Genomic DNA, 26,951 nt, shown 5'->3' with positions numbered 1-26,951 from the left:
GCGAGGAGGTGTGAGCGGGGATCAGGAGGGGTGAGCAGGGATCAGGAGGAGGGGTGAGCAGGGATCATGGGTGGAGGGTGAGCGGGGATCAAGAGGAGGGGTGAGCTGGGATCAGGAGGAGGGGTGAGCAGAGATCAGGAGGAGGGATGAGCAGGGATCAGGAGGAGGGATGAGCAGGGATCAGGAGGGGTGAGCAGGGATCATGGGTGGAGGGTGAGCGGGGATCAGGAGGAGGGGGTGAGCTGGGATCAGGAGGAGGGGTGAGCTCGGATCAGGAGGAGGGGTGAGCTCGGATCAGGAGGAGGGGTGAGCTCGGATCAGGAGGAGGGGTGAGCAGAGATCAGGAGGAGGGATGAGCATGGATCTGGAGGAGGGATGAGCAGGGATCAGGAGGAGGGGTGAGCAGGGATTAGGTGGAGGGGTGAGCGGGAATCAGGAGGAGGGAGAGCAGGGATCAGGAGGAGGGAGAGCAGGGATCAGGGGGAGGGATGAGAAGGGAGGAGGAGGGGTGAGCGGGGAGCAGGAGGAGGTATGAGCGGGGAGCAGGAGGAGGTGTGAGCGGGGAGCAGGAGGAGGTGTGAGCGGGGAGCAGGAGGAGGTGTGAGCGGGGAGCAGGAGGAGGAGTGAGCGGGGAGCAGGAGGAGGAGTGAGCGGGGATCTAGAGGATGTGTGAGCGGGGATCAGGAGGAGGTGTGAGCGGGGATCAGAAGGAGATGTGAGCAGGGATCAGGAGAAGTGGGTGGAGAGCAGTTTCAGGGTTGAGTGGGGAGTAGTTTTCTGGGTGAGCAGGGAGGAGGAAAAGGGGTGTGCAAGGAACAGGAGAACAGTGAGAGGGAGCAGGAGGAGGTGGCAGGGGGTTTCCATTACCCATAAACTTGGAGTGCTCGCCAAGTGGCTTAAGCACTCAAGGTCGCACTCCAACAAAATGGTCGATAAGGAGCGGGCTGTCTTGGCAAGTGATAGCAAGCTGATTACCTCCGCCACCAAAGGTGAAACATACATAACAGAACATACCCCATGAGGATGGGGTGGGGGAGTTAACTTTCCCAAGATGAAGGACCCCTGGCCTGTGCTCCTCGGGAACCATTGTTAATCAAACGTGTGTGAACACCATGGGGCCGAACCGCAGGTCTCTCTCAATACACCACCCATCGCTAGCACATTCCACCCATCGCTTCACTGAATATGGAGAAGGAGGGATCTTCTTCATCTGCTTTTTAAGTGTTATGGCTTTGTCAGAGCCGCGAGTCTCCATATACGCCATGCACCCAGACATAACAGTGGTGTACAAAGGAGCCTTTATGTAATCCATAATACATAGGAATATATGGATTTCCCCCTGCTTTCTTTTTTAAATCTCAGAACTGCCTTGCAAAGTCAGAAATGCTTCTGGTTCAAATGGGCAAAAATGTTTGTCAGATCTGACACGCCAATCCTCACTTCTTTAATACTTTGAAATAGACTCAATCTGGGTCCACAGAGGGAATTTTAAAAAGAGATGGTTCAAATTGTTAGGTTTCCTACAAGTATTGCAGTTCCCAGTAGAGTGACACCCTATCCTATGGAGGTATGAATTAAGATGACAGAGCAGAAGGAGGGATGTCAGCCTTTCTTAAATAAATAAATACGCTTAGTTATAAGAATCGCTGATTAAAGTATATAATGGAAAACAAACACAGATTTTGATTATATACTTTAATTAGTCCTTGAGAGTAGATCGTGTTTCCAAGGCCAGGCACGTTTGAATAGGCTGACACAAAATTGTGGCTAAGACCCCCTGCAAGGTGATGAGCAGACCAAGGATAACGTCTTTTATGAAGGTAAGCTGTTATTTCTGTTCAAAAGGGGTGTTTATATTTATCCAAATACCCAGTTTTCATCTATGCACTCCTTTGAAGTTACCTTAGTATGCATGCAAAGTTCAGGACTGCTAGGTTTAATGGTTTTGGAGTTATGGAGGAGACACACTGACTGACACACAATGCCTTTTCTTATTATAGATACCTGAAATCCATCCCCCCTTCACAACATACTCCTACCCCTCCCTTCCCCACTCACCCACCAAGAAAAGGAACATACCATAGCGTTACAAGTGCAAGAGTGAAACTTATTGTTTCTTTTGTTTGGGTAGATGATGGAATCTCATACAAAAGATAGGATCGTATAGACATAGCATGGACCATAGACGCGTAGGAGACATCTCAATGTATTTAAGTAGGGAAACTGAAGCTTAAGATTGGTTATGTGTCTTCACACGGGGTTGAAGCTGTGTTAACTAGCGTAGGGATTAAGGCTAGTTTTCCCCCAGTATGTGATTGCCTCCTGTGGCTTTTCCCTACGTTTTTACAATGACAAGGCTGGCCATAAAACCTCCGTTTAAACAACAACCACTGTTACCGCCGACAATGCCCGGACATTGCCGATCGGCAAGTAAGCCACATGTTAATGATGCTCACTCCAAGCAAAGCCGGCAGGCCACGCCCCAAAGTTCGTCATTGGTTGAGCACGACCATGGGGTGATTTGATGGGGCTCGACGATTGGACAGAGTGACGTCAGAAGAGAAGAAATGTGGAAGAGGAAGAAGAGCGCGCCTCTTGGCTCTCTCTCAGTTGTTCTCTGGTGAAATGCTCGAGGAGGGGGCACCATCTTTCTCTGTTCGTGTGCTGAGGTAGTTTTTGGTGTGTGCTTTTGAGAGCAAGGAGCCCTTAGCTGCGTTGGCGGCTATTGAAGGAGGTTTTGAAGACTGCTGGGCCTGTGGTGGACTGAAGGATCTGCCGTGCATGGGAGGGACGGAGAGAGAGCAAAAGAGGGCTGTTTTTACAGCTCACTCAACGGCTCTGTGCACGTCACCGTCGCCGGCCGGCGCCATTTTGGGCACTCCGGCGTGGGAGTCAATGGGACCGGACCATCGCCGTCACCCTTGCAAAACAACTCGTTGGGACCAGCTCAGTGGCTGCACGATATTTAAAAAAACATTTATTTTACTTTATCATTCCCCTGTGTGTTCGTTTGTATTTGTGTCTGAGAGGAGGATCCTCAAAGTAGGAATTGCAATTGGTTTACTTCAACATTTATTTTGTCTTGCACTTATTTTTATTAAATCATTATTGTGGCATTTTTCATTTGTTGTGGTGTTTATGCGTTGTGGGTTCGGGTATAAACCCGTGTGATTCCGTTGAGGAAAACACCTTCGCTGCCTTCCATTCTGCGCGCACCATGAAAATAACCACCAAGATTCCAGGAGTTCGCCTCGGGAGTAAAAACGATCGGTCATTCGTCACCCAGTGGTCTTAATCGCTGGGTGACCCAACAATATTTCTGTGGCCATAGCCAAAAAAAGGAATATTCATAGGCGATTTCCCTGCCTTGAGTGGTAAAATAGAAATAGAGTTAAAATGTATTTGCTAAAATGAGATTATCTACCAAAAAGACCATTCGTTACAAAAATTGTTTGTAACAAGCGTTACTTATAGTGAGATTGCACTTATAGTGAGATTGCACTTTAACCATATCCATGCTCAAACACAAAGCAAAGATATAAAGCAGGTCTTGCAATAGTACTTAGCACCAATAACCCAGCCTTGAGGGGAAAAAAAAAATCAAAATTGCGTGACGACACCGAATAAATATTTAGTCATGGCGTTCATCTTTTGCAAAGAATGCACGCAACTTCTTTAAATTTAGTAGGCAACAGAGTACTTCTGGTAGAAAATTTAAATCAATGGGGACTGGGATGATACTTTGCATGACCATTCATGTGGATGCAAGATAGACCACAATAAAAGACCTGTTTAAGATGCAGACAGATACAACATAAAACAACACAAAACAAAGAAAACAATTTACCAGGAAGTATGTGACTGATAAGGGCATCTAGCAACCAAAAAGCCTGTTCTTCATTCTTCGTGACTAGCAGCAGGTATCCAGCGATGAAGTTCATGCCCTGAATGGTACAACACAGTAAGTTTTAATATGTTTTAAGGCTTGAATGTTCCACAGCAAAACAGTTTAAGATTTCATTGATGTTCCTTTTACACGAAATCACAAACTAGGTGCAGCCACCATGAGAGCAACGCTGGCAGATTGTCTTGGTGGGCCAGGGGAGGCTTGGAGACCTGGCAGTATCCGACAGCAGGATTGTGGTGGCCGTAGGCAGTAAGCACGTTGTAGAGGAAAGTACGAAGATGGGGATTTGCACCAGATTGGAAATGAACATTTTCTGGGAAAGTTCGATCAAGGTCTGTAGGATGCACATTTAAAAAAATTAATAAAATTAATAAAAGAGCATAAAGAAACTTAGCTAACAAAGATATCAAATCATGCACTCTTTTGTTGACCACAGCATCTAACTATAATTGTGCAGGATATTTATACTTGCCACAACACATTGTTATACTTGATTGGACAAAATCAGAACACCATTTTATTATTCCCGACAAGATGAAACATTGCCACAATTAAAGTACAAATTGGATGACGATGTACAGTGCATTCAGAAAGTATTCAGACCCCTTCACTTTTTTCACATTTTGTTATGTTGCAGCCTTATGCTGAAATCGTTTAAATTCATTTTTTTCCCTCATCAATCTACACTCAATACCCCACAATGACAAAGAGAAAACAGGATTTTAGAAAGTTTTGCAAATTTATTAAAAAACAAAAACTGAAATATCACATTTACATAAGTATTCAGACCCTTTGCTATGGCACTTGAAATTTAGATCAGGTGCCTCCCATTTCTCTTGATCATCTTTGAGATGTTTCTCCACCTTGATTGGAGTCCACCTGTGGTAAATTCAATTGATTGGACATGATTTGGGAAGGCACACACCTGTCTATATAAGGTCTCAGCTGACAATGAATATCAGAGCAAAAACCAAGCCATGAGGTCGAAGGAACTGCCTGCAGAGCTCAGAGACAGGATTGTGTCGAGGCACAGATCTGGGGAAGCCTACAAAAAAAATTCTGCTGCATTGAAGGTTCACAAGAGCACAGTGGCCTCCATAATTCTTAAATGGAAGAAGTTTGGAACAAGCAGGACTCTTCCGAGAGCTGGCCGTCCGGCCAAACTGAGCAATCGGGGGAGAAGGGCCTTGGTAATAGAGGTGACCAAGAACCCGATGGTCACTCTGGCTGAGCTCCAGAGATCCTGTGTGGAGATGGGAGAAACTTCCAGAAGGACAACCATAACTGCAACACTCCACTGATCTGGGATTTATGGCAGAGTGGCCAGACGGAAGCCTCTCCTCAGTGAAAGACACATGAAAGCCCACAGAATCTTGTTTCTCACAGTCTGAGTCCTTTAGGTGCTTTTTTGCAAACTCCAAGCGGGCTTTCATGTGTCTTTCACTGAGGAGAGGCTTCCGTCTGGCCACTCTGCCATAAATCCCAGATCGGTGGAGTGTTGCAGTGATGGTTGTCCTTCTGGAAGTTTCTCCCATCTCCACACAGGATCTCTGGAGCTCAGCCAGAGTGACCATCGGATTCTTGGTCACCTCTATTACCAAGGCCCTTCTCCCCGGATTGCCCAGTTTGGCCGGACGGCCAGCTCGAGGAAGAGTCCTGCTTGTTCCAAACTTCTTCCATTTAAGAATTATGGAGGCCACTGTGCTCTTGTGAACCTTCAATGCAGCAGAATTTTTTTTGTAGGCTTCTCCAAATCTGTGCCTCAACACAATCCTGTCTCTGAGCTCTGCAGGCAGTTCCTTCGACCTCATGGCTTGGTTTTTGCTCTGATATGCATTGTCAGCTGTGAGACCTTATATGGACAGGTGTGTGCCTTTCCAAATCATGTCCAATCAATTGAATTTACCACAGGTGGACTCCAATCAAGGTGGAGAAACATCTCAAAGATGATCAAGAGAAATGGGAGGCACCTGAGCTAAATTTCAAGTGTCATAGCAAAGGGTCTGAATACTTACGTAAATGTGATATTTGAGTTTGTTTGTTTTTTAATAAATTTGCAAAACTTTCTAAAATCCTGTTTTCTCTTTGTCATTGTGGGGTATTGAGTGTAGATTGATGAGGGAAAAAATGAATTTTAACGATTTCAGCATAAGGCTGCAACATAACAAAATGTGAAAAAAGTGAAGGTGTCTGAATACTTTCTGAATGTACTGTATAAAATAAAGGAAGACAGTAGGCCACCACACTGCTCTGGAATTGCAGCATGACTGCAGACAAGACAACCTGCTTATAGTCTTTTATAAAGAAAGGTGTGTTCTGTCATACAATGCCACAGTATAATAGTTGTATCCAATTTTCTTAACTGTCAAACTGAGCAAACTGAAGGCAAATACACAATAAACTATGTACATCTATGCAAGAAAGGTGTGTTAAAGGAAACAGCATGCTTTCATAAACTGGAGAGTTCATAGAACACCTTACCCCACGCAGCTTTCAGGTATATAATTCAATTGAAATAAAATAATGATTTTAAAGGCCGTATAAAAACAAGACCGATAGTCTAACAACGGCGTAATCAGGCTTGTTTGATACTATTACGTTTGTGGGGGTAGCCAATGGAATACCTTAGGCCAGGTAGGATAGTATAGGGAAGTGTGCTCCAAATGTCATGAAGAAGAAGAAACCTCCTGTAACTAAGTCAGGCCCGGATGTCGCGTAAGTGTATATTTGTCTCCATGCGAGGGGTGGAGCTATGCTAATTAGTTAGGGTATAAGGGTAGTGGAGATCGGTTTCTGAGGTTTGGGACATGGAATGTAGGGACAATGACAGGAAGATCAGGAGAAGTGGTGGAAGTATTGGTCAGAAGAAGAGTGGACATATGTTGTGTGCAAGAGACGAGATGGAAGGGAAGTGGTGTGAGAATGGTGAAGGGTCGGCAGGGACAGAAATAAAAGTTTGTGTGGCAAGGGTGCCCGGAGGGCGTGAATGGTGTTGGTGTCCTGTTTTCTGAGGAGTTTGTAGACAGTGTGGTGAGTGTGACTAGAGTGAGTGATAGGTTGATGATGGTGAAAATGATGATTGGAAAGCTCTTGGTGAACGTCATCTCGGGATATGCTCCGCAGGTTGGTCGGAGCGATGAAGAGAAGGACAAGTTCTGGTGTGCGATAGAGAAGCTGATGGAAAACGTGAAAGATGAGGAAGTTGTTGTGGTAGGAGGAGACCTAAATGGACATGTGGGAAGGAGTATGGATGGTTTTGACGGAGTTCATGGGGGTTATGGATATGGTGTGAGAAATGGAGAAGGTGAAAGGATTTTGGAGTTTGCTGATGGAGCCGATTTGTTGATTTGTAATACTCAGTTCCAGAAAGAGGATAATAAGCTTGTTACATACACGTCAGGTGGGTCGACGACAACCGTTGACTACCTGATGGTGCATAGGCGAGATAGGGGGGCACCTCCGGGATACAAAGGTGATCCCGGGGGAGGAGGCTGTTTCACAGCACCACTTGGTTGTCTGCGACGTAAGGGTGAAAGGTGCGAGGAGAGCTCGGCAGGTGAAGTACCAACCGAGAATGAAGGTGTGGAGGTTGAAAGAGGTGACAGTAAGGGAGGCATTAAAAGAGAGGCTGAGTAGGGTCGAGGATGATGTGGTTGAGCTTGAAAGTGGTTGGATGTCAATGAAAGCCAGTCTGTTGGGAGCCGTTGGTGAGGTATGTGGATGGACAAAAGGACCACCGAGGCACTCGGAAACAAGGTGGTGGGATGATGAAGTTGGAAAGAGGATTGACGAGAAGAGGAAGAAGTTCAAGGAGTGGCAGAAGGCGAAGGGTACGGGAGCAGAAACAGCAGAGCATGAAAGTTATAAGACAGCCAGGAAGGCTGCAAAGAAAGAGGTAGCAAAGGCGCAGGAGGCATGTAGGAAAATGTTCGAAGAACGCTTGGATTCGGAAGAGGGTCAGAAAGCAGTATTCAGGATTGCAAAGCAGATAGCGAAAGAGAGGTGTGATGTGATGGGGGTGAGTTGCTTGAAGGATGAAGTGGGACAAATCGTTGTCGACCCAGATGGAATTAAAGGAAGATGGAAAAGATATATGGAAATGCTGTTGAATACAGAGAATGAATGGGATGGCAACATTTAGAGTAACCCAGTTTTAGGACCGGCAGAGAAGATAACTGAGAAGGAAGTTGAGGAAGCGATAAAAGCAATGAAGGGTAGAAAAGCGGGAGGGCCGACGGGAGTTGTGGGAGATATGTTGAAGGCAGCAGGAAGTTGGGGTGTGAAGAGAATGACAGAGATCTGTAATCTGGTGGTGAAAGAAGGCCGCATTCCAGTGGATTGGGAACTGAGTACCCTCGTCCCTCTATACAAGGGGAAAGGTGACCCTCTGGAGTGTGGCTCGTACCGAGCGATAAAGTTATTGGAGCATGGAATGAAGGTATTGGAAAGGGTGTTGGAGAGGAGGATAAGGAAGAAAGTGAAGATCGACGAAATGCAGTTTGGATTCATGCCAGGAAGAGGAACGACAGACGCGCTTTTCATTGTGAAGCAGTTGCAGGAGAAGTACATGGAGAAGAGGAAGAAGTTGTTTCTTGGGTTTGTTGATCTGGAGAAAGCATTCGATCGGGTTCCACGCAAAGTATTGACATGAGCATTGAGGAAGTTAGGAGTGGAGGAATGGTTGATCAGAGTAGTGATGGCAATGTACAAAAGAGCGCGCACAGCTGTAAGGACGAAGGACGGGAACAGTGGTGAGTTTGAGGTGAAGGTGGGAGTGCATCAGGGGTCGGTACGAAGTCCACTACTACAGACTTGGCATTTAATATGGAATTTTTTTTTTTCTTGACTTGGGTTTACTTTCTGAACTCGGTATATCAATCTGGTGAGTTTCTTTTACGCGTCGGTGAATTATTTGTTAAAAGAACCATGTCACTGATTGTCTGTCGCAGCAAGAAGTCAATAACAGGATTATATCACAGGTGGCGTGACAAAATGTACGGACAGGTACATTTGACGATTCGCTTCACACTCGGGTTTTTTAAGGGTTGTTGCGTACTGTATTAGTGGAAAACAACTGCTGCACGTCTACAAAAGTTATTGCCGCTTCCCCTGGAGATGGTCCGTCAACTCGACAATGCTGTTTGTCATTTAGTGGTGGCTTTACGAAATTCCGGCATGAAATAGTGTGCTATTGCTTGGCAGTATGGCATCACTCAAGGTCAGGTGTCAAATATCCTGAAACGAAATGCTCAGAGGGGTGTCCCTACTCCAATACCGAGGCCAGGACGTCCCCGCAGAACCACAAGGAGGGATGATCGCCAGCTGCACCGGTTAGTCCGCAATGGCCGTACCAAGTCAGCTAATCGGCTTAGGGCTGAGTGGCAGCAACTGACAAATGTGCCTGTATCCAGAAGGCTAGTCAACCAACGACTGGTTCAAGCAGGCTATCGTGTCAGGCGTCCCCTGAGAAAGCCAAGTCTGACCAGACAACACCGCCAGCGCCAATTGCATTGGGCCAGAGAGCACCGTCAATGGCAGCCAGGACACTGGAATCACGTGATCTTCAGTGACGAGTCTAGATTTCTGGTCGATCGTCAAGATGGCCGCGTCTGAGTGCACAGACAAGTGCATGAAGCCTATAACAAAGATTGTATAGTGCCAAGAGTCCAAGCTTGAGGTGGTGGGGTGACCGTTTGGGCTGATTTTCATGCAGGGGGCAAAACTGACCTGGTTGTTCTGAATGGAAACCTGAACCAGTTCAAGCACAGGGCCATTCTGGAAGAAACATTGCTTCCATTTGTTCGTGCAGCCTTTCGAGGAAACTTTGTCTTCCAAGATTACAATGCACGGCCTCATCGTGCTCGCATGATCCAACACTTTCTTGCTGACCATGGTGTAGAGCATATGGAGTGGCCTGCCATGTCCCCAGATATGAATCCGATCGAGAACTTGTGGGCAGAATTAACGCGTCAAATCGACAACTTGGACCAGCAGCCTGCCTCTGTGCTTGAATTGCAGCAGGCTATTGTAACTGCATGGCAAGCGATTCCTGGCCAAACCGTGGCAAATCTCGTGAACAGCATGCCTCAACGTGTACGTGCTCTCCTGAATACTCGTGGGGGTTCCACGAAGTACTGAACTGTAATTTTACTGTCTGTAATCCCAGTCGTAATTTAACTTTTGTTTTTGTCAAAAAAATTTTTGCCTAATGTGCAAAATAAAGAGATACTTCTGGAAAACGCACAGAAGTTTTACACAGTACTGTCCGTTAATTGAGTTTGATATCAGTTGATATCACTTTCAAGGATCAATTTATTTGCTTCGAAATGTCAAATGTGGTTTTTGTTTCTTTTAAAGGTCACATTAACAAAATCTAGAATAATTTCAACATAATTCCAATGAACTTTTGGTTCTAAGTCATCTTGAAAAGTAAGTTCACCCCCACAAAAAAAATATTCCATATTAAATGCCAAGTCTGTATTTGTAGCTGTGATGGAGGTGCTGGCTCAGAACGTAAAGGAGGGTTTACCTTGGGAGTTGTTGTATGCAGATGATCTGGTGTTGATTGCGGAAAGTATGGATGGACTGAAGGAAAAGATGAACACGTGGAAGGAATGTATGGAGACAATAGGTCTGAAGGTGAATATCGGAAAGACGAAGGTGATGGCAAGTGGTAAAGCATGTGGTGAGGTGGAAAGAACTGGGAAGTGGCCCTGTGCTGTGTGTAGGAAGGGTGTCGGAGTGAACTCCATTCAGTGTACAATGTGCGCTGAGTGGGTTCATCAAAAATGTAGTGGTCTGAGAGGGTCATTAACCAGTGTGGCAGCTACATTCAAATGTAAGGTGTGCACAGAGGGAGCTGCAGATGGAGGAAATGTTGAGTTGGATCTTGGAGACGGCGTGAAGCTGGAAGGTGTGAAAACATTTTGCTACCTCGGAGACATGCTGAATGGAGAAGGTGGATCAGACTCGGCAACGGTTGCTCGAGTGAGATGTGCATGGAAGAAGTTTCGGGAATTGAGTGGCGTGCTGATGATGAGGGGAGTGTCGTTGAAGCTGAAGGGAAAGGTGTATGCTGCATGTGTGAGAAGTGTTATGATTTATGGGAGCGAGACATGGGTAATGAACATAGAGCAGCAACGGAGGTTGGAAAGGGTGGAAATGCGAATGGTTCGACGGATGTGCAGAGTATCGTTGAGAGAGAGGAAGACAAATGATGAATTGCGAAAGATGATGGGAATAGAGCCTGTGATTGATGCTGTGAAGTGGAACAGGTTGAGATGGTTTGGTCATGTGTTGAGGAAGGATGAAAGTGACTGGTTGAGAAGAGTGATGGAAATGAATGTAGAAGGAAGTAGAAGACGGGGAAGACCGAGAAAGACTTGGCTAAAGATGGTGGAAGAAGAAATGCGGGCAAGGGGGTTAACAAGGAGAGATGCAGAAAATAGGGCAAAATGGAGAAGATTGTCATGGGGACCGCAAGGCTAACCCCCTGCTCTAGCAGGGAAAATGGCCTTTAAAATGCATGTTGTGTTGTTGTTGTATAAGGGTAGATTCCCTGTGTGTAGTTGCCTCTGTGGTTTTCCCTTCGTTCCTTTTGACAATACCAGCCATGCATTCAGCACTTCAATTAAACCACACGATTGCCGACCAGATCCAAACACTACCACTTACGCTAACCAGCCGAGCCATCTCAAGATGCCATTTCAAGAGCCATCAAGAACCGAGCCATCTCAAGAAGCGTCAAGAAGGGCCGTGAGGCCCCGCCCCGAAATAAATGATTGATAGCCATAGACTGATGCGATGGCGCTCTTTGATTGGAGGGCGGGTGACGTCAGAGAGAACATTCTAGCGCCAGAGACAAAAAGGACACGTCCCGCCATTTTCGCTCTCTTGCGCTGGGCTTCATTACGAGCGGACACTCTCTTGGTTCCGACATTTATTACGGACAGTAAGTTTCGCATTTGCTCTTTTGTGCTGGGTTCGTGACGAGCATTCTCGCAGTTTATACACTCTTGGTTGTGTGGGTTGTGTGGTTATACAATGTTGCGCACATTCATCAGGCTTCCATCGTGTGCAGTCGCATATACTCTCTTCTGTCCTGGCCTTCATTGCGAGTGGACACATCCTTCTCTTTCCTCTCCTTGGTGTTGGCTCATGACGGCTGCGCTTCGTGTCGTGTGCACCTGGGAAGTTCGGGACGGTCGGAGCTCGGTGCATCCGAGCAAGAAGGACGTGGGAGGAGCTCTGGCCTGTTCGCTTCAGGTCGGCGGCAGGCGGTGCACGTGACTTCGCGCCAACAGGTGTTTTCCCGTGCAGAGACGCGGGACCGGTGACGGCCCAGGATGGTCAAGGACACCAAGATGAGTACCAAGCAAATGCTACACACCACATGTACTTTCATTTATTTCTCCGTGTCTGCATTCGAGTCCGCTGGAGGGTCCCTCGGTTAGGAATTTAGTGTCATTGTTTTTTTAATTGTATTGCATTGATTTTTATTAAACCCTTTAATTGTTGACTTTCATTTCCTTGTCTTGTCCGTTTATTTGTTTGTGGTTCGGAAAACCAGCGTCGCGTCTGGCCGTACAGGTAAGCTCTCGCTGCCCTCCAATACCCCCGTACCCCTCCCTCCCCCACCTCACGTGTCACTACCGCCATAGTTGGGTATACGCCTCGGATTTAAAGCTCGGTTGGCCATCCGTTACCCTGCGGTGTTCACTACAGGGTAGACACACGACAATACTTTAGTTGAAGAGGATAGTATGAATGATGAACCAATAAATTCCACATTCCTGTGCCACCTTCAGTCAAACGTCAGGCAATGCAGCACGTTCTCTATATTTTCATTACAACCAGCATCATTCATCATTCCAATCACAAATTAATACTATAGAATTGAGATATCAAAATATAATGTTAAATCATAATTGTATTGAGATATCAAACCAGCTAACTGTCATAATTTGATCACTTCCAGATTTGGGAGCAAGTTCCATGCCGATCGCATTTTAAAATCATAATTGCATTGAGGAATTTCTGAAACCTTTTACCTACCTTACGACACCCGCTGGGACCCCAAAACGTTGCACAGAAGGTTATTATATTTCCCTTTAATAAAATGTGCTATTGTAATGGTTGCTAAACATGTCCCCCTGTCATGTGACCAGATCCTCAGCTCAGATTGGTGTATGTTTGTGGGGACATACGGACAGACAAACGCTGTTATAGACGGCATTGCCATACGGGCTACATCATAAAAGTCATAGCGACATTGAAGTAGTCTCTCCACCACCTTATTTAAGCAAAACTCCAAGCACAGCAAAACTGGAGGTTTATTGAAGCGGTAGGAAGGCGATTTATGTTCATCAGTGTTCAAGTATATAATTTAATAAAAAAATAAAATAAAGATCATAAACATTGTATAAAAAAAAAAAAATTCCGGAAGTTTACCACCGTTGACGAAGCATCTTTTACACCACCCTATATAACACGATGCATTAGTTATTCGTGCCTGTTGGTTGTGTCCTTTATGGCATCCTTAAAAACAGTAGGTTACCCGTTTTGAATAATTTTCTATTTTGTTTGACTGACAGGCAGGCAGACAGGAAAAAAATTATCTCACTCCTCTCTGCACATGTGCGATCAGGACAAATTCAGAGCTGATGTACTGTTAAATGGCAGGTTTGTTTTCCGATCCAAGTTAAAAATACAACATTCAATTGAAATCAAGTTGTTCCTTGATCATAAACTGATGTTTGGGGACAGACGGACAAAGGTGAACAGATTGCTGAGAATTATTTTTGCTAATTACATTTATGATGTTTTCCTATAGTATACATTGTTTGGCAGGGATTGATTGAGCATGGGACCAAATATAAAGCAGAAGTTTGTGAAATTGACAAGACTAACGACAGTGTTTCACATAATTCTCCTCTGCAAAATTTAGGAGCTGCCAAAACAAATAAAGAAATATTATAGGAGTGTTTTGCTTACTGCATCCCCCATGAGAGGCAACTCATGAATTTTGGACTCAATATAAAACAACTTAATACAATTACCTCGTCTTTTCAAAAGACTCCGTGAGATCATTCACATTTATGAGCGAGTGCCAACAGTGGAAAACACTTCCAAAGGATGGCGTACTCTCTGATGTGAGAAGAGACAAAAAAGCAACAGAACAAAAGAGTTTATAGAACACTTTACCCTGGGAAGACTTGAGAAAAAGGACATGGGAAGGGCTACTCTTCACAATAAAAAAGGGGTTGTAGGGAAGACATTTAGTGTTTCAGTTTCCAGGCTTTTATATTTGGGATGTTTTTATTCTTCTTCGATTTGCACTCAGTCATAATTTTCAAGTCAGCTTCAACCAACCTGTGTAATATCGGGGATGGCTCGACTATCGGGGACGCTTTTTCGCAGTGGTTGTACCCCCCAATACAAGTCGGGAGCCAAATCTTCCACATTCTTCCCTGATGCCCGGATTTGTCAGGACAGCGTGGTCATGGTCAGAGGGCCGATCGGTCCCCATGGACCGCCCCCTTGTCTCTGCCTCTCTCTCTAACCCTCTAACTCTGTCGTGGCCCTGACGTTGTGCAAGCTGGGGTACACCATCCTGGATGAGGAGATCTCTGGGTCATTCCTACGAGATCGATCGACTGTCTCAGTACCCCGGGCTAGTTCGAGAAAACTGTCCAGAGCTATACAAAAACAACGACAACTACTAACTTGTGTTGAGTCAGACACTCCTCCCAAGGAATATGACTTGAATGTTATTATTAAAGCCAAAAAAAATGCTGGGTTTCTTGTCACATGCTCCTTAATGACTGGGGTAAGTAAGGATTTTATTTTGGGGGAGGGGGATGACGGGTGCAGGGGGATTTTTGTCGGTGTTTAAATAGAAGATATGTATGCAGAAAGAGTGATTTTCTGTTTCAACCATGAAGCAATGAAGCATGGAGGGAAATGCAATTTGCCGCGAGCGGACAGCGCTTGTAAATTTGTTTGGAAATCTGCAGGGGTACTACACCTCAAGCTCAGACGGTCTGCCCTAGCAGGAAAATTTTCAGGGAATATTTTCACCCAATTTACCACAAAGTGGGTGACTTTCAATTGGAATTTCACTTTCACTGGACCCTCCAAAGATTGTTAGATAGAACTTTATTCAGTATTTAATGCGAGCAATTGATTCAGCTCAATGCCCATCTGTAGCAGCTGTGATTGACGTGAGCGGAGCAATGACAGTGTTTGCATTCTGGGTATAGATGCCATTCCTTGTGCATCAAATTGCAAGTTGTTTTTTTTTACTACCTACTTCTTTTAATTGTGCTGTGGGATTTAAATCTGGACAGAGTTTAAGTTTATTTTGAATACAATGTTGAGGCTCGTGTAAAAGCTAGAACATAGAATGGATGATGAGGTAACAGTACAAAAGGAACAGTAGAAAAAGAGGGGGGGGGCACCAACAGCAGGGATGAGGGACAAAATAAAGGGAGACTTGGACAAATAAGGGATGTGGGGAAGAATGAGGGCTAAGGGATGGGGCACTGCGTGGATAAAATGGATAGAGCCGCAAACTCTCAGGATGGAAAAAAATGGAAACTTGGAAAAAGGCCGGCTTGGGAAGGGTTAACTGGGATAGAAAAAGATCATCGTTTTGGATGGGTGAAGGTCTGGGATTGTGGTGAACAGCTGTCTTGAAGGTTTGGAGGGAAGAATGAGATAGAGGAGAATGTGGAAGTCGGTTCCAGTGACAGAAAGAAAAAAAAAGAAAAAGGAACGAATGAGTGGAGGTGAGCAAAGATTCGGGATTTTGGGAGTTGCACCAGATTGGGAGTTGATGGTAGGCCACATGCACCCTGCAGGAATCTGGATCCCTTTAATTCGAGAAATCACTGTTTGTAATCGGTGTGTATAAGCAGAAGTGGTTGGCATAACCAAGGTTTCCAAAGTCAAAGAGGTTGAAAGAGGAAGCCAATCTTTCTTTTAATTCAGTCTTAATATCAGTATTGGGTCAGCTACTTTGAAAACACTTCCCCAATAAAGATACAAGAAAAAAAAAAAAGTAGCTCACTACATTTATAACCTATTTGGAAAAACGCTTTTAAAATGCAGTTTGCTACTTTGTTCAAACTTCTGATGGATGCATCCTCTGTGAAAAACGAAATAATTTTTAGCTTCTCTCCAGAAACCCAATTCAGGGGAACACAAACACAGACAGTTTTTGTTTCATATGCAGCTTGTGGCTGCTGGTTGCATCATTTCTGGAAGCGCAGCTGTGCCACTGATGCAGTGCCCATCGGAAGGATGACAGACTGCGTCAACCCACCTGGTGTTATTTCAACAGCACAACAGGGGCTCAAACTCAAGACCCTAAGATCTCAAGCCAGCCGCCTTAACTGTTAAGACAACACCAGGCTTATAACAGACAGTGAACGGAAGTCAGGAAGCCACATCAAGGTCCTTCTGGCAATGTAGTTTTCATACCTGTTAGTATTGGGGATGGAGGAGCAAGACTAGTCGGTAGCAATCGGTGATTGTATACACGTGTAACAATTTGTGGAGTCTATGATGGGGTCTCATCAGAAAGTAAACGTTTTGTCTGTGCTTGTTCATTCATTCCTCACCCAAACAACAAGCAACATGCAGCAACACCATGATTATGTTGCTGTGCCTGCCCCTCAGTTCTCCTCTGCATTCCTTCTTCCCAACCCCACCACTATCCCTGTGAAGTCAAATACAAAAAAAAAAAAAAAAACACCTTTAGAGGCCATTTTCCCCCGCAAGGCGGGGGTTGGCCTTTTTCGGGCACCGTGGTTGTTGTTGTTTTTTGGTCCCCTTTTTGAAGCAATGTTTTACGGCCGGATGCCCTTCCTGCCGCCAACCCTGTTCGTCGCCTTTTACGACAAGCAGGGATTTACCAGTGAACTGGTACTCAATTAGCCGACCTCGGAAGGATGACAGGCTGAGTCAACCCACCTGGCGTTAATTCAGCGATCGACCGGGATTCGAACCCAGGATCCTAGGATCCTAAGCCGGTACCCTGACCGCTAAGCCAACACCAGGCTCAAATACATAAGCTAATAGATAAAAATTAATCTGGTGTTAATAAAGAAGAAGGATGATGGGTGAAAGCTTGACATGACTGTGAAAGAGCCAGTTAATACTGAAAAAAGCCACTTAAAATTGAAAAAGAGTAGCAAACACTACTCGTGAGCTACTCCTGCACACTGCTTACAACCCATGTGCATAGTTTCCTTCCGATGCAAGAGATGACTTGACAACTGGACTGGAACCGTCCCTGATATTAGCAGGAATTGGAGCGACAACGCTACAGCAATTTCAACAAAGTGAAGGGAAGAAGACCACTCATTTTGCATTTTCAGAAGCATAGGGCTGCCGAAGCAGTTTCCGAGGCTACTGGGTACAATCCTGGATGGGTCGCCACTCTGACGCAGGATACTCGAATGGCTCATTCTTCCCAGTAAGCTGGTACTCATTTTGCCAACCTCGGAAGGATGACAGGCTGAGACAACCCACCATGTGTTAATTAAACGACATGACAGGGGCTCAAACTCAAAACCCTAAGATCTTAAGCTAGTCACCTTAAACGTTAAGCAAACACCAAGCTTCAACAAAGTGAACATTTATCGAAACTGCAAATCTAGGAATTACTCCTCAAACTCACCCAAGCTGACAACATCGTGCAGAGCAGAACTTTTCTCTGCTGCCTGCAGACTGGAAAAGTAATTGGGGTTTGCATCCAGCCTTGCCTGTGCACCACTAAAGGCAAGCCATACAACAGACCGCAGCGATGAAGGGATGCCCTTTCTTGAAAATCGTTTCACTGTTCATTGGACACAAATATGAAACATGAGGTTCAAAAACGGCTTTTACTGTAAATATGCATCTTGAAGGACTGCTATCACCAAATCGGTGACACCCACATCACACTTTACATGCCGTCCCTCAGGCAACCATGAAACACCGAAAATTATATACCTTTCAGAGAGCGTCGAATCATTAGTTTCTGACCAACCAAATTATCCCAGCGCTGGGCACGACGAACCAGCACGGACAAGTAGTGGGACATGAATTCCTCATAGGTCGCCAAGTCAAAATCCGCAGGGCGCTCAAAGCCATACATGTCCACACTGTGACAGTCGAAACAACACCAAGTTTAATATACTGTGTATGCACCTTAATCCTAGTTTTGTTTATTAATCATTCACATTTTGCTTTAACTGTACAAAGTCAAATTTGAAGGCAGTTATTGCTTTGCCACAATACAAGATAAAGACACTTTTCCAAAAGGTAGTGTGAAACTAATCCCAGTAATATTTAAAAGCAACACGCCAAACGTTCCTTTTGTTACTGGGATCTGGGATCTACTTCATGCAACTGGCATCATATCAATTTCAATGGAACACGCTGGGCGTTCTTCCGTGCAGAAAATAGATGTGAACTAGAACGGTACACAGCATACCTCCACCAAGCTGAACAGTTTACGTTTTATATCTCACCTACAGGCCGTATCTGGATTTGGACCGAAACCAAAATGTAATCAGCTTGTTCTTCTCACCTAATCAACTCATCCACCAGGTTTTGTCACAATCCATCCACAACTCGAGATATCATGCTATATATACATATATACAATATATATATATATATATACTAGGGGGAAAGCCTGTCAAAAATGACAGGCCAAGGAGCATCCTCACCACCCCCCATTCCACCAAATCACAGCGCAGTTGTAAAGAATATAACTCACAGGCTTGTGGATTTAATTTTGTTTCATAAATAAAAGTATGATTATTTTGGAAATATATTGTCGTGTGGCTGGCTCAGTTAAGACCGAGCGTCCACCACGGATGGAATCGAGCTTAACGAGGCGTTTCCCAATTGATGGCGGATCATACGTGAGACGGAATGAACTACGCCGCTTACCTTCATGGTCCGATGTCTTCTCCCTACGGGAAATAATCCAAACCGGAAACGAATGTGAAATGTACAGGGGAAAAGTATGAAAGGATTTATTTAATAAATATCGGGACAAGGAACGCGACGGAAGAACTAAAACCTAAGTTGGGACGTCCCCGCACAGACTTCAGATACGAAACAATGGGAAAGGATGAATAAAATAAATGTTTCGTCGTGTTGTTGAATGTGGCGAGTCTTATCTGTCTGCTGTCGTCCAGGCCCCAAACTCGCGTCTGGACGCGGCTCTGTGCTTAGCGGGAAGGAGGCCTCAGTCCACTTCGTTCGCGCGCTCCGCTAATCAGCGCATGCCGCCCGGCAGGCCCCGCTCGCACGATCGTCACTCCACCGTCTTTCGTCCAGCAGGCAAATTTAGATCATAAAGGAAGAGGTCCAAACGGAGACGAAAATCACGGGCAGAAGGGAGGTCTAGGCAGGAAGAATCCAGGAACGAGAAGGGCAAGGGAAGAGATCTGGGCAGGAAGGAACCAGGGACGAGAGAGGCAAAATGTCCACTTGCCAGTCGTTTTATCGGTCGTCTTCTGACGTCACTGGCGCTTTCTCCTCCAAACAGCACGTCGCTTCTAACCTTCCCAAATCTTCTGATGTCATCCGTCCCCTCCCATTGGCCGAGCGCTTGGCGCCCTGCTCCCATGCCATTGGTCGGTGGCCTGCTCTTTGCTTACCCCTCCTCTGGCCAATCACTAGTTCTCCTGGGCATGGCTCTCAGCCTGCTTGGTCAATGTGTGTTGCTATGCCAGCTGGTGATGTGGCTGGCTGCGGCCCCATCGGCGGTGCCCCGATGTGGCTTCCTGCCTGTTGTTCTGTAAGTCTTATTGTGGGAGAGGGAAATTAATTAATGTGTGCAGCTAAAGGCCTATCTAAGTGTCTATAAGAGTGCGTTGCCATACGGGACAAAGGGTAGATCACAGAGGTTTCACATACAATGGAGTCTTAGCCTTATCCTTATTCTACCTATCACCGGATCATCCTCGTATGATCACAGATACACACTTAATCCAACAAACCGCCTAAACACAGAACTTATTACAGGTGAGGTTCCCCATCACGACAGCCGGATATCTACCTATGCAGATCTACCTAAATCTAGATATTCCCCCCCACCCCAAATTCATAACAAAATTTATTTTCAACATGAGAATGGAACTTAAAATGGCAAATAAAACATTTATATGTTCGCAAGCTATGCTTTATCGGATTCGATCAGTTGCTTTAGAAATGATGATGGAAAAAAAAAAAATCATCTATCGCAGATGCTCCTTTAGATAAAGGAGCATGGATCGGCACGCTACATGCGCCTCACCTCACATCGCTACAGAGGCATAGGCATCTTTGACCATGCCTGTTTTCTCTGGGAGTGAGGGAAGGGTGGATTGGTGGGTGTGGGTTAGTGGGGGTGATGGTGAATTGGGGGTTGTGAGGGAATGGGGGCATCATGGAGGGAGGATGGGGTGGATGGAGGATGGGGTTGACTGGTGATGGGGTTGACTGGTGATGGGGTTGACTGGTGATGGGGTTGACTGGTGATGGGGTTGACTGGTGATGGGGTTGACTGGTGATGGGGTTGACTGGTGATGGGGTTGACTGGTGATGGGGTTGACTGGTGATGGGGTGACTGGTGATGGGGTGACTGGTGATGGGGTGACTGGTGATGGGGTGACTGGTGATGGGGTGACTGGTGATGGGGTGACTGGTGATGGGGTGACTGGTGATGGGGTGACTGGTGATGGGGTGACTGGTGATGGGGTGACTGGTGATGGGGTGACTGGTGATGGGGTGACTGGTGATGGGGTGACAGGTGATGGGGTGACAGGTGATGGGGTGACTGGTGATGGGGTGACTGGTGATGGGGTGACTGGTGATGGGGTGACTGGTGATGGGGTGACTGGTGATGGGGTGACTGGTGATGGGGTGACTGGTGATGGGGTGACTGGTGATGGGGTGACTGGTGATGGGGAGAATGGTGATGGGGAGAATGGTGATGGGGAGAATGGTGATGGGGAGAATGGTGATGGGGTGAATGGTGATGGGGTGAATGGTGGGGGAGGTCGGCCAAATATATATTTTGCTCTGACTGAATATACACTGTAAATAAGAAGTCAGAAACAAACAGGTATAAATAATAAGGAACTGAGAAATAAAGTTATATTTATTTTAAAATAATCAGTTCGAGCTGGAAGGGAAGGTCAACACAAATCTATCAAAAACTAGAATGGAAATTTGAACTGCCAGCCTTACAGAGCAGATATGCCGCCAATACACCGCTTCCCTTATTTATAGATTTTTGTAGACAAAGTCGGGGCTCATGTAAGAGCGAATACATAAAATACATAGAAACAAACAGAAACACACATAAAACATATGGGGACGGTACAAGCTACAACGCAAACAGGCACTACTCGGACTTTCATGAAAGAAAGCGGGATTTGAAAAAGGTGGATTTGGGGTGTATTAGCTCGCGTAGAAAAGATCAAGGTTTTGGATGGGGGAAGACAAGAGATGGTGGGGAACGGCTGTTTGGAAGACCTGGAGGGAGGAGTGGGATTGAAGAGAATGTGGGAGTTTGTTCCAGAGGCGGGAAAAAAGAGGAATGAAAGATTGAAGGTGAGCAGAGAGTCTTGATTTTGGCAGTTTAACCATAAGAGGGTTGCTGGCAGAACTTGTGCATCCTGAAGGAATATTTGGGGGACAGAGCACAGAGAGAGCTGGTGGAGCTAGGCTGGAGAGGAGGCGGTAGAAGACAGAAAGACCACCAACCTGCCTGTGGTGAGAGAGAGAAAGACCCTCAGAATCAGCCTCATTGTGGAAGATTCCAATGATTCTGAATGCTTTGGTTTCTACAGCGTGAAGCTGAGCTAGGTGTGAGGCAGGAGCACCAGCCCAGAGGGGAGAATGAGTATTCCATCGAGCTGTGGATGGAAGCCTTGTATGTGGTGAGGAGCTCAGGTGTGCCAAGGAAGGACTTTGCACGACGGAGGATGCCCAGTCGGCGACTGGCTTTGGAGGCCAGCTTGGAAATGTGGTTTTCCCAAGAAAGACCATGGCAGATAATGAGACCCAAAAGCTTGAATGACAGAACTTCATGGAGATGATTGTTCAGAAAGTAGATGGGAGGGTTTTCCAGACGGTCTTTTCAGAGAGACATAGTGAGAGTGTGAGATTTGTCAGGATTGAAAGACATGTTCCACTTGTTTGACCAGTTTGTGATATTGTCCAGGTCTGAAGAGAGTGAGGAGGCTGCAGACTGCCGATCTTAGGGTTGAGATATGGAGCAGCAGAGTGGAGTCATCAGCAAAAGGAAAGAGAGGATTTTCCAGAGTCGGAGAGATCATTAATGAAGACCAGAAAAAGCACAGGGCGCAGAACACTACCTTGGGGAACTCCAGCCAGAACAGGAAGGGGAGAAGAGATCATTCTATTCAGGGCCACACGTTAATTGCGACAGGAGAGGAAGTCCGCAAGCCATGCATGGAGATTTCCATGGATACCAGAAGAGAGTTTGGTGAGCAGGGCGGGGTGCCAGACCGTATTGAAGGCACGTGATATGTCAAAATTTCTCTGTCACACACCCAACTTGTCCATCAAGTTTCGTCTGAATCTGTCCATAACTTTATGATTTATCCTGCTCCCAAACAAACAGACAGATAGGGGTGAAAACATAACTTCCGTTAATCTTCGGTGAACGAGACATGACCTATGGTCTGCATTGTCGCTTCTCAGTCAGATTACACCTGCTTCTTTCGTATGCAGCACAAGCCTACAGGGGTAGCATCATTGGGCTGAAGTAATGATTAAATGCTCCCTGTAGGCTGGGGCAGGAATTTGGAGTTTTTCCAGGGTGCCGGCGATAGCTTGCCTACTCTTCACGAAAGACACCGTGGGATCGTTAACATGCACCAACTAATGCCAGCAGACGGGATACCCAGCTTAACGTCCATCGCATTGATGAATCATCCTGCCTGTGAAACACCAGGATGGCAGTTTATAGTCGAGTCAGGATTCGAACCCAGGCTAGACAGGTTAGAGGCGAGTGGGCGTACCTCTAGGCCTAGGCCATCATGTCAACCCAGCCAGATTAGATTAGGACTTCGCCAACCACAGTAACAACTTACTTCTCTCCATGAAATGACCCATTGGAAACCGTAGCCATTGGGAAGGCGTAATGAAGCCAAAGCAATGTAATAACAACAATAACAATCGGGCAAAATGAAACAAGCAAACGACGGAGAGATGTTGATCGCGATGAAGTCCTTTCAGGAAGCTTGCGAGCAGGTGCGACTGACGTCAGCACGCTAACACTTCCGGGAACTCTCAGGTGAAGAAGCCTTTCTCCTCATGAGAATAATTCAATTCGTCGTTAATTAGCGCATTGTTCACACAGACCGCTTGGAATGTCATTTGTTCCATTTAAGGTTCGCCAAGCATCGAATATAACAAGCAAGTTAGATATAATCTAATAATTTGCGCACACAAGGTTTTTGTTGCATGTCCAAAAATGTATATTCAACGACAAATAAAATGTTTTGGTGAATGTAAAAAAATGATTAACAACTCTAACGATGCAAATAACTATCAATTACTTGATCGGCTTCAATATGTGTTGAGTTGAGCAAAGCAGACAAATACAGGATGTGCGTGCGGAGAAAATAGAAAATAACATTATGTGGTCCCTAAAAAATCACTGCCGCAAACTATACTGCCATGGCCATGATTGGCATTGCCACAGTAAGACGTGAGGTTGAGTGAAGGCAATTACGTACTAAAATCATTTTAACATTATAAAATTATTTCAAGACGGTACAGTAAAGAGAAATATAACGTTTTTTCAAAACAAATGGTCTATAGCTATTTAAGAAAGCTAACAAAGGGAGAAATATCAGAAATGTGTATCAAAGGAACCCAATCCTTCCCATTCACGTGATGACGTCATGCCGTCATGCCGACGTCTGAATAGCACGTGACCCCTCGTATCCAATGCATTGCACCATATAGATATAGTCAGGTTCACTATGTTAACAAATATAATTTCGTTCAAAATTTTGGTAGATGAGCAAAACTATACATTTTTGGAATATTCAGAGCATGAGGAATCCAAAAATTAATGTTTACATTTGCGTAGACACCTTTGCGAAAATGACACTCAGGACAGTGATGAAGATAGTCAGGTTCACGATGTTAACAAATATAATTTCTTTCAAAATTTTGGGATTAGCAAACCTGTACATTTTTGGAATCTTCAGAGCATGGAGAATCTGAAAATCAATGTTGGCATTTGCACAGACACCTGCATGGCCGCCATTTTGGATTTTGAAAATGGCCGCCATAAAATACATATTTTGTGCGATCTCGGCTTCTTGTCAACCTAGAGACTTAATTAAATATGCTAATCCTATGTTTTCTGGGTCAGGGAATCCAATAAAGGCCTCAAAATAGTGCTCAGGATTATAGAAAAGCAACAAACAAAGGTCATTGAAAACCATTGTCTTTATATTTGTGATACTAGGGCATGCCCGTACTATATCTATATCTAAAATTATATCCCCCCCCCCCTCTATTTACATGAAATGGTTTGGTCCAAAGCGAACGGCTTGCGAGTATGGTGACAATCCCCCCCCCCCCCTCTATTTACGTGAAATGGTTTGGTCCAAAGCGAACGGCTTGCGGAGTTTGGTAAAGAAATCGCCATAGCATGCACAAACGCGCAGGAAAGCGAAAGAATCGCAAATTAGTTTTAATTAGTTTTAAAACATCGTTTAACGCCAACATAGCGGCAACATAGTTTGCCAACGTGAAATAAATGAATACGCTCTCAAATGTGCCGTCCGAGGCAGAGTCTGTTCGCCACGTTCGGCACACGTGATAGCTCGCTGCTCTCTGATTGGTTGAATCGTTTTTTGGACATAGCTCGGTAACTACTTCTCCGATTAATATGAAACCTTGAAAAGGCACATCCTCGGGTCCCCAGCAATATACCTGGCAAGTTTAAAGTATATCGGACCCGTGGTTGTCGATAAACAGCGGTCACAGACATACAGACATACAAACATACAAACATACAAACATACAAACATACAAACATACACACAGAGATTACTGGAATTATAGATAGATTGTGGCGGACACGAAAGCTCACTGGCGTGATGGCATCATTCCGCGCACCAAGTGGGCGGCGGCCACGCCCGAGGGGTAGGCGTGGCCTCGGGATATACACCGGGCGCGCAGCCCGGAGCGCTCCAGTGCTACAGTGGAGCTCTTGCAATAAAGACTCTTTTAACTTACCGCGTTGGCCGCTTCCTCCTTGCTAAGTAGCGCGCGTAGCACCGCGCTTCATTGGTGACCCTCCGACACATTCTGGTCAGCCGTCGCTGACCACCCGAACACGCCACAGCAATGGCAACCAACGCGGTCACAATCAAACTCCCCGAGTTCTGGGAGGCTCAAGCTGAAGTTTGGTTCCTGCAGGCAGAAGCCCAGTTCCGACTTCGAGGCATCACGGTGGACGAGACCATGTACTGCCACGTGGTCGCCTCCCTCGGGCCCGGCACGGCCGCCCGCGTCGTGTCGGTCCTGAGGAACCCACCGGCCGACGGCAGGTACGAGGCGATCAAGCGTCTCCTCCTCGCCACGTTCGGCCTCACGGTGGACGCACGGGCCGACCGCCTCCTGGACCTCCCCGAGCTCGGTGACACGCGACCGTCGGTCCGCATGGACCATATGCTGTCGCTGATGGGTGACGAAACCCTGGATTTTCAGCTCCGAGCGCTGTTTCGACGCCAGCTGCCGGCACGAGTACGCCTCGCGTTGGCCGGTTCTGCGACGACGGAACCCCGAGCTCTCGCTGCCGAGGCCGACAAGTTCTTCGCGGCTTTGGACACGCAGGCGAGTTTTGGCGCGGCCGTCGCGCATCCCGAGGCTGATGCACACCTCGTGGCTGATGCTGATGCACACCTCGCGGCCGCCTCCACGCCCCGCCCACCACCGCCGCCGCGGAGAAAACCGCGGCCTCCGCCGCCAACCTGGTGTTTTTTCCACGCCCAGTTCGGCCACGAGGCTCGGCAGTGTCGCCCGCCGTGCTCATTCGGCAGGTTGGGAAACGCCCGGGCCGGCCCTCGGTAGTGGCACTGAGCGCCGGCCATTCGAACAGCCTCCTGTTCATAACGGACACCTTATCCGGGCGCCGTTACCTGTGCGACATGGGAGCGCAGGTGAGTGTCGTTCCCGCCGGTATGTCCGACAAGCAAACCGCGGGCCGGGGCCCCGCGCTGCTTGCTGCCAACGGTACGTCCATAGGCACATACGGAAAATGCTGCCTCTCTCTACGGTTCGGAGGGCAGGTTTTCCGGTGGTCGTTCGTCACTGCCGACGTACCCATGGCACTGCTCGGCGCGGACTTCCTGTGTGCTAATGGGCTGTTGGTGGACGTAAAGCACAGAAGGCTCATCCAGGCCGAGACGTTCAGCTCGCTCGCTTGCGCGCTGCCCAGCTCGTTGAGCAGCTCACGGAGCGGCTCATCGAGCGGCTCGCCGAGTGGCTCGGTTCCGGCCAGGTTGATCTGTACGCTTCCGGCAGCGGACGAATTCACCCACCTCCTCGCCAGCTTCCCGGCCCTCACGCGGCCCACCTTCTCGGCGGGGGCCGTCAAGCATGGGGTGGAACACCACATCCCCACTGCCGGGCCACCGGTCTACGCCCGGGCACGCCGCCTTGAGCCGACGAAGCTCAGAGTAGCTAAAGCGGAGTTCGCTACGCTGGAGCGGCTCAGCATCGTGCGGCGCTCCGAGAGTGCTTGGGCGTCACCGCTCCACATCGTGCCAAAGCCCGGCGGGGGATGGTGACCGTGAGGAGACGACCGGCATCTCAACGATGCCACCACCCCCGACCGCTACCCTGTCCCCCACATCCAGGACTTCTCCGCCCGGTTGGCGGGCATGTCCTTCTTTTCAAAGGTGGACCTCATACGTGGCTACCATCAGGTCCCCGTCAGGCCGGAGGACATCCCGAAGACGGCCGTCATCACGCCATTCGGACTTTTCGAATTTCTTCGGAT

General features: G+C 46.7%; 1 protein-coding gene across 1 annotated transcript in view; it reads right to left on the bottom strand.

Moving 5' to 3' along the window:
* The window catches only part of GRTP1 (growth hormone regulated TBC protein 1), a 43,407-nt gene extending 20,071 nt beyond the window's left edge, over positions 1–23,336 (bottom strand). Inside the window, exons 1-5 of the mRNA XM_068112816.2 lie at positions 23,017–23,336; positions 17,906–18,057; positions 17,592–17,750; positions 4,117–4,241; positions 3,848–3,944 (exon numbers count right to left, since the gene is read on the bottom strand). Of these exons, the coding sequence (XP_067968917.2) occupies positions 3,848–3,944; positions 4,117–4,241; positions 17,592–17,750; positions 17,906–18,057; positions 23,017–23,054 (571 nt within the window). The 5' untranslated portion in view covers positions 23,055–23,336. The remainder of the gene's footprint in view (positions 1–3,847; positions 3,945–4,116; positions 4,242–17,591; positions 17,751–17,905; positions 18,058–23,016) is intronic.
* Positions 23,337–26,951: the final 3,615 nt, after the last annotated feature.

The sequence above is a fragment of the Myxine glutinosa genome, chromosome 4 (genome assembly GCF_964187855.1).
Source record: "Myxine glutinosa chromosome 4, kmMyxGlut1.1, whole genome shotgun sequence".
NCBI classification, from domain to species: domain Eukaryota; kingdom Metazoa; phylum Chordata; class Myxini; order Myxiniformes; family Myxinidae; genus Myxine; species Myxine glutinosa.
The sequence above is the reverse complement of the archived record's forward strand: the minus strand, read 5'-3'. Positions and strand labels throughout refer to the sequence as shown.